The 15939-nt window shown below is 40.6% G+C and overlaps 2 protein-coding genes across 13 annotated transcripts in view; one reads left to right on the forward strand and one right to left on the reverse strand.

Annotated features, from left to right (window-relative positions):
* Positions 1-8137, reverse strand: part of GNAT2 (G protein subunit alpha transducin 2) — a 37771-nt gene extending 29634 nt beyond the window's left edge. The window contains exons 1-5 of one of the 2 annotated variants that reach the window (XM_034414781.3): positions 7696-8137; positions 6082-6352; positions 5061-5222; positions 1779-1840; positions 936-991 (exon numbers count right to left, since the gene is read on the reverse strand). The gene's annotated coding sequence lies outside the window, so the exon portion shown is untranslated. Of the gene's footprint in view, positions 1-935; positions 992-1778; positions 1841-5060; positions 5223-6081; positions 6353-7544 lie in introns of both variants that reach the window. The other variant, XM_034414783.3, reaches the window with a different exon arrangement.
* The window catches only part of AMPD2 (adenosine monophosphate deaminase 2), a 63054-nt gene continuing 54137 nt past the window's right edge, over positions 7023-15939 (forward strand). For 4 of the 11 annotated variants that reach the window (XM_034414776.3, XM_087889595.1, XM_087889597.1 and 1 more), the window contains exon 1: positions 7023-7577. In XM_034414776.3, the coding sequence (XP_034270667.1) occupies positions 7568-7577 (10 nt within the window). In that variant the 5' untranslated portion in view covers positions 7023-7567. Of the gene's footprint in view, positions 7610-8799; positions 10010-15939 lie in introns of those variants that run through there. The other 7 variants (XM_034414774.3, XM_034414775.3, XM_034414777.3 and 4 more) reach the window with 3 other exon arrangements.

Here is a 15939-nt window from a genome sequence, read left to right on the forward strand (position 1 = left end):
CTGAGATAACTTGATTCAGAGTCTGTTTCAACTACAAACCACAAAATAGGTTTGTGAGTATTAATACTTCAATATCAAAGTCTTTAAAATGCAAACAACAATTTACTTCATCAGGTTGCTAAAGAGAGGAAGAAGGCAGAAAATTTGAAATGGAAGTATGTGTTAAGTTATGAAATACATGGTATGAACTAATAATCAGACAGAAAGCAGAACGAGTGGTGGTCAGATTCATAACTGAACTGTTTGTGTTGTTGTGTAAGTAATATAGTATTCTCTGTTGGAAAAAATAGAGGTGACTTATCTCTGCAAAACTCTTCCCTACCTACAAATGCAAAAACACCGGATTAAAGATTGAGTAATGTTGTCAGGTGAAGGATCTAGAATAGCATTGCTTGGAAATCTGTGTGGTGGTTTACAGAACAAGGCTTTCCAAATAAGGCTACTTCTGTGATACATTTTCAAGCACTGTTAGTTGTGTCCAAAATTCTCTTCCACCCAGTCCCTTCCTGAGCAACCAATGTTTCCCTATTTTAAAAAAATAATAGATGAATGTCCCAGTTACTATAAATAAATCAATATGGGATTCTGTGGCTTCTTCTTTCACTATGGAGGTATCATGTCGTCATGTTTTCAAAAGGGCTACAAGAGTATCTGACATTCCCTATGCTCAGCTTTCTAAAAATACTCCATTCTCTGGCCAAGGATTAAAGTGATTTTGCAAAGCAATTGCCCAGAATATATTTTTAATCCTTACAATGAAACTTGACAGCCTACGGAGCTTCCGTAGCAGCTTCTGATTTTGGTAACGCTCCCATCATGGACTAAGGACAGAATTGAGGCTGGGATGTGAATGGGGAACAATTTGGAGCAACAACAATATCACATATAAAAGAACAGAGAGATGTGAAAAATAAGAGATCCCATAAATACTTTACCTTTGAAATATAACCCCCAGAAGACTCATTGGAAGTTGCAATTGGTTAAGGGTGGTCTATAAATGTAAAAAGTAAAAAATATTTAACTTACACAGTAAAAATCACAAGCATTTTTAAGAACAAGCATGTTTTGAACACAAATTCCGTACTGAATTGCCTGTGACATGGCGTTGGTGCAAACCTTTTCTGAAAGGTTTGTCAACTATGTTGTAACTCAAGGTTGGCTGGTCTATCAAAAAAAGATCAAGCAGAGACAAAATTAGCTACTGGTAGCTAAGTGGGAGAATAACAGGAAATATCAGACTTTATGTCAGACCAATAAGTTGAAAACACATTCTGGAATAAAACAAGGGCAATCATATCTACTTATGTTTAACCAAGAGTTAAGTTGAACTTGAGGGAAATTTAATATTTTCTTTCATTTGAATCATTGATAGGTTAATAACAGTACTGCATATTCTATAATTTCCCTAGCCATTCTATTTCTGTGAGAATATTTTAGGAGGATATTTTCCTGGCAGAGTGAGAAATTCTTACTTATTTTAGTTAAAGGAAGCTGAAACGTAGCATATTCTTACTATCTTCGTGATGATGTTATCCATTCAGTCATGTCTGACTCTTGGTGATTCTATGGGACAAGTTACTCCCCATCTTCCAAACTTGCCCTATTTTAGGTTTTTTTTAATGCTTTGGCTAGTGTCAGCTTTGATAGTATCCAGCCACCATGTTATTTGATGGCCTGGTTTCCTTTTACCACTAACTCTTCCAAACATAATTAATTCAGCAGTTTGCAGCCTGCCTGGTTTCATATAAATCTTAGTAAAGAACATTATGAAAGAATACCTCTTATGGGATTTCTTCATATCATGGAGTTTGGGGTCGTCAGCTCTGACTAGTAGTTAATTCTGGAGGAAGAGAGAGAAACATAAAGGCATATCATGATATAGATTGAATATTTGAATATTTTGTATAGCTTGATTTCGGCTCAGATTAGAAAGATTGAAATTCTGATGGGGAAACTGAACTGTCTTTTCTTGTCCATAGCTCTAGAGCTATGATAAAGATAATAATCAATGTATCTCAAGAGACTTTAGGGCTAGACGCTAATAAACCAATGTTGAGTATAATCATACCTTCATGCAGCTGTGGCAGTGCCACATTTTAAAAAAATAAGTGTACTTCCAAACAATTTCTTCCAAAATTTGAAGAAATTTTCCATATGGATCCAATGCCTCAGTTTCATAACATCCATGGTAGTCATGTTTGGTAATTCCTTCTGGAAGTCAAAAATATTCTATGCCAAATGCAGAATATTGATGTATTTTGTCTGAGAAACAGGTCAGTGTAACCAAATGCTTCAATTTGACAGCTCTTCTATAAAAGAATTCTGGTGAAGAATTCTGAAGAAAGCTTCAGACCAAATCACCATTGTTATTGTTAGCTGTGAAGTCATGTCCAACCCATCGCGACCCCATGGACAATGTTCCTCCAGGCCTTCCTGTCCTCTACCATCCTCTGGTGTCCATTTAATCTCACGCCTACTGCTTCCGTGACTCCATCCAGCCACCTCATTCTCTGTCGTCCCCTTCTTCTTTTGCTCTCCATCTTTCCCAGCAAGTCCTTCCTTCTCATTAGGTGGCCAAAGTATTTGAGTTTCATCTTCAGGATCTGGCCTTCTAAAGAGCAGTCAGGGTTGATCTCCTCTAGGACTGACCGGTTTGATCGCCTTGCAGTCCAAGGGACTCACAGGAGTCTTCTCCAGCACCATAGTTCAAAGTAAATCACCATAATATCAGCTATATTGGAGCTGGGTTATATCTGGCTCAGTTGCAGCTACCGAAGCTTAAAATCATGATGCTGTTCTGTTTTGTGATGGTTAAGACTCTAGTTACACCCTTTTTCCTCTTTTCCCAACTTCAAATCTTGTCAGGGACAAAAGAGATAGGGATGAAATTAAGGGAATCGAATGACTGGAATACAATGCTCAGCTACTAGATTTTTTTTTCTTTCCCTGTTGCACATAGTGGATTCAAGGAATTTTCAAATCTGCAGTAGCTTGAAACAAGATGGTAATTTTCTTTCAAAAGAAATTACATTTTCTTAGAATTACAGGTTAGCAATGTTAAGCAAGGTTGATTACATTTCAATTACTTCTGAAGTTTGGGGTAATGAAAATAGTAATGATGCAAAAATGCCCTATAATTGCCCAAACAAAGGGTATCCATAGTTTCCTAGTGCAGTGTGTGGGAATTATCTGGACAGGAATATCCAGTAGTGATCTTGATCAGGCAGTTTAGGCCTGATCAAATAAGTGAAAGCTCACTGATCAAGGCAGTTTAGGCCTAATCAAGTAAGTGAAAGCTCACTTGAAAGTCAATCTAAATCCTATCATTGGGGGAGAAATGGCTGGTTCTGGAGTGACCAGGACCAGGCTGTTATTATCTCCAGGATCAACAATGAGTGGCCATCCCAGAATCTACGTATATAAAACTGGTAATCATACCTTGTAAGCAATGATTATAACACAGAACATGATTTTTGATGACCTAACATGATCAGCTTCTACAATCCTTCCCAAGTGTGCATGAATCATTTGGACTCATTAATTGGATCCAGAGTAATACACCAGACTTGAGCAATTCTTTTTCAGATTGAAGGATAAGAATGCATCAGCAGATGTTACTTCTCCTTATCTGTCACTTTAGTCTTGGAATGTCTGGAATTGGGTTGTGAATCTTCTTTTCAAGCACAGCACATTCCAAATACTTTTTCCTCTTGATTAAATGTACAGCAGAGAGTGGAAAAGTTATTTATTTGTGTTATAGTCTATTCAACTGACAATGTTTGCCCATTGAATGCTATGTTGTTTAGAAGATTTCCTTTCCTTGTTACATCTAATTTATATATTTTAGGTGGTTGAGAGAAGATACCTGCTTAAGACTCCTGAGATGCATCCATACAGACTGGGTAATGCATTTTTGCAAGAAACTCCCTTTTCAGACTATGTTGTTCCTTCTGGTATTTCTCAGGACTGGGCCAATCGAATGTTGGAGTTTTCTCTTCCACCTTGCTGATAGCAACTCTTATTTTGTCACTTTCTTTAATTATGTCAGTATTATTTCTTTGCTTCAGTGAGTGGCAGCACCTTGTCAAGTCTTGGAAGTAAATAGCTCAGGCCTGGTTAGTACTTGGATGGAAATTAATAGGGATTTTCAGAATTAGAACAGGGAGTTTGAACACAACTATAAAGTCTTCAATAGAGCTCAGTTTCAACTGAAGAATTTTAGTTGCTGCACAGTATTGATGATCAATGGAACATTTATTGATAAGCTACAAGTATCTTTAGCATGCCTACAGCAGGTGGCAGCCTCTTAGGGTGCTAAGCAAGGTCACATCCTGTTAATGCTTAAAGATTACTAGTAAATATTAGCACCATAGGCAAAATTGGGAAATAAAAAAATCTAGGAGGCTGAGATAAGCCCCTTCTATACTGCTGCTAAGAAAACTGTCCAGAAATCATGGAAATGTCCTGATTGTGACCTCCTAAGATATAAATGTAATAAAAATAATTACCATTCTATACTTTCCTCATTTCAGAACAACCTTCCAACCTTACTATTAGAAAAAATTCCGATATATATGAATATTGTCATCAGGGACACATAAGCAGGAAGTCAGGATCTGATAGGACAAGACTACAGTGTTTTCTCTTTTTATTCAACCTTGTAAGACAAAAGTAAGCAGTTGGAATACCAGCCAAACTTTATCAAAGTAAACAAGCAGGTTTACTTTTTACCTTCAACATTACTAGTTATTTTGCTTCTTTTGCTTCAAAATTGCTAGTGAACAATTTCCCACCTCCCAACTGATAGGCTAGCACAGTCTAAAGTAAAAATATCACATTTTTTCTGGACTTGTTTCAAATGTCTCAAAAACTTTCTAAGCAATTTTTAACACAGTATGACGTATATTTACATATGATTTAATTTGAATGCATTACTAACATATATGAGCACAGCCTGTTATTTGTATCCTGAGTCTCTAGGGTACTCATTTTTTTGGTTTTGCTCATATTTACCACTCTAGATCTAAGAAAAGAGCTTATATAGGTCATTGGCAGTGTACCATCCACTCTCAGGTTGAAGAGATAATAGGTGACAGGCTGTTTAATTCTTTGGCAGGTAAACCTTTGATCTTCTTATCCCAGCTATAGAGTCATTTAGTTGGGTGTCCTCTTCAGCACTTTTATCCAGGGCATGCCCTCAATTGCTTCAGTGAATCTTGTCCCTGTATATAATATAAAAGCAGAACTCTATTAATTGGTGGAAATTGCTTGGTCCATTTAAGGTTTATAAGCCAGCCTTTATTTTGAATATAAACCAACAATTCAATATTTGATCTTCAATAGCTATTAGCACTGCCTATTTAATTTTTGCCAGGATAGCTCTTCAGCTGTCAGCCAGCATCTGCATTACTCAGCTTCTTCTCCCCCACAATCCTCTCTGATCTTAATGTGGTCTCCTGGATGTTTCTAAGCCTTCCTATTTAAAGAACTTATCAGCAGGCAAAGCACAATGCTGGAAGAAGAGAGTTTGAGTACTCCCCCTCCAGAATTCACAAGCTGAAGGAGTCCATGATTAATCACTACCATGGCTAACTTTTGGCTTGTCAAAGTTACTACTTTTGAGTTGTGCTGCTTCTCTGAATTTTATATCAATTGGATATAATGGCTGAGTTTATAGATCCATAAACTATAGATTTTCAAATCATAATTTTTAAGCCAGGGTCAAAGAACTTTTTATGATCATGAACTGCATTCATCTTTCTGAATGGTGTAAAGGGATAATGCGTCAAAACAAACAAATCATATGACATAGTAAAGCTGGTCAATGAACATTATCAAGTAGAGTTTTCCATGATATTAAACTAAATGACAAGGAAAGTTTTCTTTCTTAAATGTCAGGATGCTTTTAAAAATCCAGGTGAAAATTCTTATAAGAAGACTAAAACTTCAAAGAACTGTATCTAGTCCAGGGGTCTCCAACCTTGGCAACTTTAAGACTTGTGGCCTTCAACTCCCAGAGTTCCTCAACTAGCTTAATCCAGGCAAGTCTCAGTGGATGTGGGTTTGTGGGGGTGGACTTACCCAGAAAGTGGAAGTTTCCATTTTTGGTTTAGGGAAATGCCTCCTCAGACTTGGCATGCAATTTGGAGTTCCTTTTGGGTCCTCATGGTTCCTGTTGAAAAGCAGTTGGCAGCTGCAGCCATGAAGTCCTTTGCAAAACTCCATCTGGTCACAGTAGTTCCTGTTCCTGAACCTGGGAACCACTGCTCTTTGTTAATCATCACACCTCTCAGTGGACTACTGCAATGTGCTCTACTTGGGGCTGCCTTTGAAAACCATCCAGAAACCGCAGCTGGTCCAGAAAGAAATAGCTTTGTAATTCTTTAATATTAAAATGAGAAGAGATCTGGGCATAACTGCAAAGTACAATCTACTCCAACTTCGTCCCCACAAGCTTTGCTTGGTTGCATATATAGTACTATTCAGCTATTTCCACAGGGCAGTTGTAGAATGAAAAAATGAAAAAGAAACCAAAGGTTAATCCTGATAAGATTATCAATCCTGTGAGTTGGGAAATTGCTGATGTGGCTAGAAGTAAACAACCAATCTTTGAATTACTGCTGATACAATATTTATAGAGGGCTGCCTCATGATTAAAAATAAAATGAATAATGTATTGCCATCAGGATCCATCAACTACTCTTTCTCACTTGCTGTGCAATATCTTAACATTAATTTAAACCGTTAATAATTTATTTGCAGTGCCATTTCATTGCAGCTGGTTACTTTGAGGAAGTGTGACCACTTTTGTCGTTATTCTGGTGTGATGTAGTTTATAGGCTCAAAGGTCATTCTCCTATAATGCCTCCTTAAAATACTGGGCCTTCAAACACATTGCAGTGATCTTGTTCTCATTCCTATCCCACCGATTTGCATTTAGGATTGAAAAGAAAAGACTGCTCTGTAAGACCCCGCCTCTTCTTTCTCCACACCTTAAATATTACAAGCCTCTGTCACAAAATAATTTCTCAAGAATTTGTTCGTTGTTCGGCATGTCCGCTCGTTTTTCCTTTCGTCATTGCTAGAGGTTTCCATTTTTGCCGCAAGATGGGGCTGTGCTTCGGGCAACCTTAACGGCAAACCCGGGTTCGCTTCCACCACTACGCGGAGACTCCTGAACTCCCAACCTGACCGCCGCGATTTAATTTCGCGAAGCAGCCCCGGCTGCCCACGCCGAAGACCGGCTTCCTCTTTGCTCCAGGAACAGCTGTTGTTGTTGTTGTTTTCCGCCTAGCGGTCAGCGCGGGCTATTCCGGACCCGGCCAGGGAGGAGAGAGGAGGGCCCATCAGCGCTGGCAACCCAGCAGCCAGGCTGGGATCACATCTTCCCAGCCAAAACCACCCAGCTGTGCTGAGCCGAGCCGTGGACCCTTGGACCAGGAAGTGCTTGTGCAACCCACCCGCTCAGCCTCGCCTGGCGCCGGAGGGGCTGCCCTCCGCCCGATTTCCTTGCTAGCTGCGAAAGCAGCTGGGCCTTCACTTACTGGACCTCTCAGCCAGCAGTAGGATGGCTTCAGGTAGGGAAGACGCTTCGCTGTTTTGAAACAAAGTAAGTTCCGGACTAGCTCCTTTCTTTTCTCCTCCGCCCCCGTCACTTATTTTCCTTTGCCCAATCGCCTTCCTTGCAGCTACTACTTCGATCTGGTTTCTTCACGTTTCATCTCTCCTAATTGCCGCTCGGGCTATTACAGGCGCCCACGATTAAAACTCTTCGGGAGGCACCAGCCTGCTTCTCTTTGAGCCACGCTGCGCGCATCCCCGGCTGGAAAGTTCTCAGCTCGTCCCCTTGGCTATCCCATCAGCGGGGAGGAGTCTACCGGCCTCGGGAGTTTCCGAGGCGCAAACAACGCCGGCGGAGGTGCTCTTTTAGAAACAACCCGGTGAAAGTTTAGGAAGTCGTTCGGCAAGACCTAAAGTGTAGAAATTGGACCCAGCGGCTAACAAAGGACTTTATTTCTGGGTCGTTTTGCTTCCCATCCTCGTTAGCGTAGCTCACTGTGAGCTAACACTGATGATGTTACCTAGTTTGGTAATGAAACGTCTGTAAGAAAACAAGCAAAGCTCAGAGACACCAAGGAGCCTTCATGTCAACCCCTGAAGTACAAATATTCTCCTTTATTGGTAGCTCAAGTTTCTTTGAAACTAAGGCCGGGAGACCCGGCGTTAAATCATTTTATTTAAGAGTCAGGAGCAGGCGACGACCATTATTTTAAACGTCGCTTGTGATCCCGGTTTTGAGGGAAAACAAATATTGACTTGGAAGTCCATGCAAGCGATAACAGCCGCAGCCTCTCCGGGCGCCATTTCCCAGATACAGCTCCCTTCCCTTCCCCCCTGCCCCGGCTTCTCGGTCCCGCCGGAAGATAACTTTCTTCCCTAAGAAGGCACGTTATTCCCCCGGGGTGCAGCGGCCCCACTGCCCGCTCTGCCAAGGAGTCCTCGGGAGGAGGCTCAGCTTGGATTCGCACCCCCGCTTGCAAAGTCTCCGCCTCCCTTGCCGTAGGCGGAGCGTTTGCGCGCCGGGGAATCTCCAACCAAGACGCCGGGAAACCGGGGCCGAGCGGGAAGAACCGGCCTTTTCGAATTCCGCTCCAATGTCCGATGTTGGCCTAGGGCGCCCGCGGGCGCTTTCCCGGCAGGGCGACGGGGCCTCGGTCGGAGAAGCCCTTTCCGCCTTGTTCCCGGCCCCCAAGCGCTGGCCCTGACTCCCAGGCTGCTAGCGCGTCACCAAGTAGGCCGCTTCCGCTTGAAAGGAAGGCTTCGAAAAGCTGATGGAGGCGCAAAGCGCAACTTTGGCATTTAAAAACCATTTCTTTCTTTTTTTTTTTTTACATCCTAAATTATCACGGCATCGGCAAGTGCGGGGGGGGGGATCCATGCACGCCTTTTTTCAACGTCATGGAAGCAACCGAAGTGTAATTTGAACCGTTTTTCCCGCTTTCTTTAAATCAGGGGACGCCTTCTTAAACCGGTTTGCCTAGCCCTAACTTTGGTCGAATTATGTATGGGTCGATTCGTGGCTTTAGTGTTTTAAGCGCGATTTATGAGCAAGAAATTGCTCCGAATTGGTTGGGGAAGGCGTGGGGGGGGGGAGGATGTCACCCAACAGGGCAACTAAACTAGCCTACTAGTGAACGGAGGTTGTAGGAACCCCAGCCACTTGGTTAATGGCTCTGTCTGCGGTGTGGATGAGGTTAAACAAGCCAGGCTCTTTAACATGTTGAGCCATCATTCCGTGGAGGATAATAAAGGCTGCCACTCGGATGCTCCAAAGGGCGCAAGGACACCCCTCCCGTTTTGGCCCTGGATTGATGACATTCAGAATTCCTGGGTTTGGGAGAGGCTCCTTTGGCGCCCTCTCGGCCGGCAAATTTACAGCATCTTGTCTAAGCAAAAGTGGGAGGGAGAATATTAGTGAAAGCAATTAGGGGACTGGCTGTTATGATGTTATAAGCATTTGTCGTCCGTCCCCCCACCCACCCCTTAAGGAGAATGCAGTCTCATGCTCTTGTTCGGCTGCAGGGAGCAGTGGAAGGTGGGAGGGTCTTACAAAGCCTACCACCGAAAGCTCCGCCGAGCCACGCCATCAATGCATGAAAAAGCTCTATTGCCCTGTTAAGGGTATAAGGAACGTCAAGCGGCGAATTGGGAAGGGGGGGGTGTAGAGAGCGAGCGAGCGACCCCTCGATCGTCAAGAGGAGAAGCCTCGATCCATCCCGGCTCTGCGTAGGTTCCTTCGGTCTTTCCCACGCACCTCCATCAATCAATAGAAGGGGGCGAACCCGACACTTGTCTCCGCCTTCTTTTGGAGCACGGCGGCTGCAGCAACACCGGTTGCAAGACTTCTGCGGAGCATCGGGAGCGAGCAAAATGTCCTCTGGTGTCGGTCCCCCCAAGAGCGGCTCCCCATTGAGGAAGCGGGCCAGCCTTCAGGCTCCCAGCCCAGGAGGTGAGCATCTGTGGATTGCTTCTCCAGCTTCACGCTGGCTTCTATTATGTGCTGGAGAAAGTGAAGATAACTCATTCGTGGGGAAATTAATTGTGATGGCTTCTTTCCTGTATTCATGTTCTCTTTAAGAAATAGAAAGGTGGGGGGGGGAGAGAAATAGAGAAATTGGCAATCAGGATTCTTTTTATTCATATCCCTTTTTTTTTTTAATGGTGTGCTTATTCATACAGGAAAGATGGTTGCTTCCTTGTTGGATGCTTAACAGCACTTCTCAGTTTTTAAAATTCAGGAATAAGTTTTCCTGGGTTCATTCTGGTACCCCTGGTAACTTTGTGTGGGATGGCAGCCCTGGGAAGAACGAAAAGGAAAAGATTGCTTGTTTGCAGCTGGAGGTGTAGATAATGTGGTGTGTTCTGTCCTCCCTTTAATACACATGCGCCATTCTCTTTGTGCATACTGGCAGCTTTGATGAACCTGGAGAGCTCCAGATCTGTTGGGATTTCCTACGTATCCTTAAGCTACCTGGAATTTCTGGGAATTTGCTGTAATGGGTGTAGTGGAGAGATGCAAAAAGGGCCATTAAATTTGGGAGAGAGACCTGGCAATTTTGTGCAGTCCTCATCATAATGGCAGCTGTTTGTGTAATACAGAGTAGAAACCATTACTATGAACATTCCATAAAACACATTACGATAAAGCTTCTGTGTTGTAGTTTCTTTTATGCGTACTTGGGCCAATTGCACAAAAATTATAGGAGGTGACAAAACATTTGATGCCATAATTGCTTCATACACTCTTGTCACAGTTGACTTGCTCCCTGGGGAAGCTTTTCATTAGATGTGCTGGTTGAAGGAAGGATACTCACAATTGTAAATTTAATAACATGAGCAGAAATCTGTTCAATAGCCTTTTCTAGTTCTTTTTTAAGATCCAGAGCTTTTGTTAAGTTAGATCTGTCCAGAGTAAATGGTGAGAACATGTTTTACATTACAGGTTAAGCTCACTGAGATAATATGAAATTGCGCATATATATATATATATGGTGGCTCAATGGCTAAGATGATGAGCTTGTCGATCAAAAGGTCGGCAGTTCAGCGGTTCGAATCCTAGTGCTGCGTAATGGGGTGAGCTCCCATTACTTGCTTCTGCCAACCTAGCAGTTTGAAAGCACATTAAAAATGCAAGTAGAAAAATAGGGGCCACCTTTGGTGGGAAGGTAACAGTGTTCCTTGCACCTTTGGTGTTTAGTCATGCTGGCCACATGACCACGGAGATGTCTTCGGACAATGCTGAGTCTTCGGCTTTGAAATGGAGATGAGCACTATCCCCTAGAGTTGGGAATGACTATCATATATAAGCCCATGTTTTCTTCTTCCCAGGTTGTGTAGCTAAGAAGGCACAGTTCACAATTTGTTTTAAGCTTACTGGAGGATCTGCAGGGTGCTTCTTACTGCAGTGTTTCTTAAATTCTAGGCAATCATGGATTACTAAATGTTCAGAAAATGCAGGAACCACCCAATTAGAATTTTTAAAAAATCTTACATTTTTGTCTTTAATGACATGAAAATTTATATTAAACCCAAACAGCTAGGAGTCAAGGGTTCTTTCACTCAATGAAAATGGTTTTTTTCTTCATTACTGTATTGTATTTTCTGTTAGCTTTTTCTTCTTCGGTTGTTCATGTGAGAACATAGTTCCACTTGTCACATTACATATAGATTCATAGTAACTGTACTTGAGACTTGTTTACTTTTGCCAGTGTTCTGAATTTTATTCTCACTTTTCTGCCAGCATTGTTGCTTCAATGAAACAGGTTTTGACTATTGATCCATTTTCATGAAGCAGCTGACTGCCACTGAATGCAGAAGATGGGAAGGAGTAAATGTGCTTCTTGTGTGACCAGTTGACTAATCACTGTGGCAAGACTGGTAGACTACATGGTGGGCCTTCATGTGCCATTGATGATCCATAAATCACTGTTTCAGAATTGCTGTTCTATTAGTACTAACCATAAAACAGCTCCATAAGAAAACTGCCTGGAAATACCACTGAGTAGAGGCAACATAGTAAACATTTTTTAAAAAAGCGAACAGCTATTTCCTAGCAGGGAGAAGGAGAAAATATTCCACAACTATTAAGTAAACACTGGCTTAGCCAGTAAAGGGGAAGTGAGTGAGAAAGAAACTCAAAATTGCCATGCCTGAATTCTTTTTGCTATATGAGTGTGGGGGGCAGGGCAGAGAGGGAGAATATCAACAGGCTTTCGAGATTCTGTTATACCTTTTAACACTAAAGTAAAATTCTAATAATTCTTGTATTTATTCCTTGATCTGGTCTATCTTGAAGGACTTACACTTTAGCTTTTAGAAAGAGAAGTTAGCAGGGTGTAAATATACACATCCCCCAATATGATTGTGGCAAAAGATACACCTGAGTATGCCACTTATGTCCCTTGAGTAGGTGAATAAATAATACCCTTGCTGAAAAATCAAACTTGCTTTTTTTCTGTATTGAGTTTTTGCATTGCGGCTTAATTCAAGATACGGTAGGAGAAACAGTACTGCAGTGCTTTGGACAAGAGGAATGGAAGTGATATTTTCAAATATGCAAGTCTTGGAAATTGGGATATTTTGTCTTTCCTTTAAAAAAAGAAAAGCACATTTAAAAAAAGCCATATGACATACACAATCTTCATGTGCAAGTACTTCTGCAGTGTGGGGATCTCTGGTTAACACAAGATGTTGTATTTGCTCCTACTAACTGCTGTTCCATCTGGCTTCTTTTTATGTTGCCTTAAAAAGATCCTGTTTTTTTTTTCTTTGGAGTAATGAGTCTTCACCATTACAGTTGATTAAAGTTTCTCTAACTACTTTGGATGGCTTATATATTTGGAGATGTGTCTGTTCTGAAAAGAATCAGGTAGCAATTGATCAATTCAGTGTAAGAGATGTCAGAAAGTATGTGCAGTGTGCTGATGAATATGAGACCCTTTTTTTTAATCTGTTCCTTTTTCTGTTTTCTCAATATTTCATGATTTTAAAATGTCTGCTTTCAGGTTTGAGCTAGATGCCATAAATAAATAAAAACTAGACAGTGGGTTTATTGTAACTTCTTGTGACATTTCTTTTCATCCTGGCTGGAGAAGCTTGCCCTGAATGAGGTTTCAGTCTCAATGTCATATCCTGAAATTAATCCACAGTGTTCCTGAAATCCTGTTTTCTCCAGCAGTGTGACTCTCAGTTTTTCATCAGTCAGCATTTGAAGATTCTACTTACAGTCTAATTTGGGGAGGCTACTTCTCTGTCTGACTCTCATTGTGGGGTTCAGGTGGTCTATGTAGAATTAAAAACCATGAGAAATATACATAAGGAGTCAAAATGGCTCAAAGGGATTGTCATTCCTGTGATGAACAGGCAGCAGTCCCTTCTAGTATTACAGAATGTCAAGACTTCAAAATCCTCTGCATGTAATAAGCAACACTAAACACTAAACAGAGACCTTAATGTTCTCTTTTTATTATTGAGTTCATTACAATATCCTGGAACAAAAACAAAATAGCAATAGCTCTTAGACTTATATACTGCTTCATAGTGCTTTACACCCCACTCTAAGCAGTTTACAGAGTCAGCATATTGGCCCCAACAATCTGGGTCCTCATTTTACTGGGATAGAAGGCTGAGTCAACCTTGAGCCGGTCAGGATTGAACTCTTCAGGTTGTCATGATAGACTGTGGGCAGAGTCAACCTGCAATACTGCATTCTAACAATCTCACCAACAAATTAGAAGTGTGTGTGTGTATCTTTCAGTACAGTGATACCTCATTAATTGGTTCTGGGAGGCATGATGAGTACCAAAAACAATGAGTACCAGTCAGTTTTTTCCCATAAGGAATAATGTAGTGAATCACAAGGCAGCCGACACCAACAAGTTCTAGCATGCACGTTGAATAACAAACGAGTACGGGACAAAATTTTCATGTCAAAATCCGTTGAGTACCAAATTTGATGAGTGTTAAAAACAGTTGAGTACCAAGGTGCCACTATTTGAAAGAATAGTCATAACACTGTATATAAAACATTTTATTTTTGAAATAAAACTTTTATGAAGTTACAAAAAAAAAAAATAGATCCATGCAAAATCATAAGAGGTTAAAACTATTTTATGGAACAACAAAATTCATTGAAAAAACTATTGCAGATTGTGAAGGAAGACTCTGAGAAAGCTCTGCTTAGCCAGGTCTTCGGCATGTATTACACTACAAATCTCACTGTCTTCAGTAAGCATATCCAAAGAAGGAGCTCTGTGATGAAAGATTGAGCCAAAAATATCTAGAAATCATGTAGTTGCGGAAGGTTACTCCAAGAGATTCCTAGAACCATGCTGGTCTATCTCAAACACAGAACTGAGCAGGGAATCAGAAACCACCCTTTTTCATTTGTAATTCTCAGAGTCCATCTTTTTTGCTACCCCACATATAAAATCCATTAATGGAAAAATCGAGTAATTCACAGTTCTAGTCAGTATAACTAAATTACCCATTGATAATTGTTGGGAACTGAATAAGACCAAAAATTTACACAGTTGCACTGAAGTTTCATGTGAATCATTGATTCAGGTTTCTTCTCTTGGTTAAGTGTCTCAGCTTTGTCCCTTTTCTATGTGAAGTCAGATGGATTTATTTTTAAACCAGTGGAAAATCCATACTCTTCATGTTTACACTAAAGTCCTCAGTGTATAATGAAATTTCCTACCAGAAAGATAATATTATTGCAATCCAAAGGAGGAGAGGTTCCATTTTAACCTAGCATAAAAAGACTATTAAAAAGAACTTCAAGAGCAACAGTAGGTCTTTAAAAAGCACTAGACAGCCTTTGACGTGTTGGATCATCATTTCACAGATATTTCCTTACCTAGATAGGCAAACAGAATGGCCATGGGTAGACAAAAAAGCAGTGGGAATGAAAGTGACTTATGACTTCCTGCTGGCTTCCCCATTGATTTTCCATGTGGAAACCTTGCAGAAAGTGTTGAAAATGATAATTGTCACTGGGACTGACCATGGCAATGGGGCATTGCAGTGGTCACAACTTTGTCAAATTTCAATTCTATGGGACTAATAAGACCCAAACTTTGGATGCATTCTTTAAGTTAGCCCATTTGAGGTAACTAATTCAAAAAATTTGGACTGATGTTACACTGTTCCACCTAACTGAAGGTTACAAATAGAGTTTTAGTAATACATAAATAGGAGATATTAGAGAAAATGATAAAATGTTGCAATCAGAATCTTTTTCCTCCAAGTGAGGAACATGAATAACAAGTGAAATACATGAATGTATTTACATGAATACATAAATGGTAATTTGTGAGGTACATTTAGTTTGATACAAGAATAAAAACTAGGGAAAAATACAGCAAATGTTCAAACCGTAATCTCCAGCCATTTCCTTTGAGTTAACTTTCTCTGGCAGCCAGAATATTTTTGCTGAGAACTTCCCTATTTTTAAAACTTAAAAACAATATTGACTAGCTTTCTCAGAACATTTCTGGAACACAAACATATTTACTGGTTTTAAACTCAGGAGAGAGAATCCTGAGGCTCAGAATGATCATTCTGTGTGACCTAAAAAGTGTTTCTCATCTGTGAGTTTTATAGCAACACAACAATTTCAGGGCGTTCCTTCAATCCCAGATGGATCTGCACCACCACCACTGGTTAGAAAATTGCTTGTTGTTTAAAAATGTGGCTGAGGACTCCTGGGATCCCACAAGACTTTCAGGGGTTTGTGAAGTCAAAATTATTTGGCAGATATTGAAGGTATTTGCAAAGAGTTAAAATCTTTATTATTTTTATTAGTTAATTTTTTTTCTATGAAAAACATTTTATGTTAGTATCTAATTGGTTTAATATTGTTATTTTACGTGATTC

This window comes from Pantherophis guttatus, chromosome 3 (assembly GCF_059756535.1).
Source record: "Pantherophis guttatus breed Tessera chromosome 3, ASM5975653v1, whole genome shotgun sequence".
NCBI classification, from domain to species: Eukaryota; Metazoa; Chordata; class Lepidosauria; order Squamata; family Colubridae; genus Pantherophis; species Pantherophis guttatus.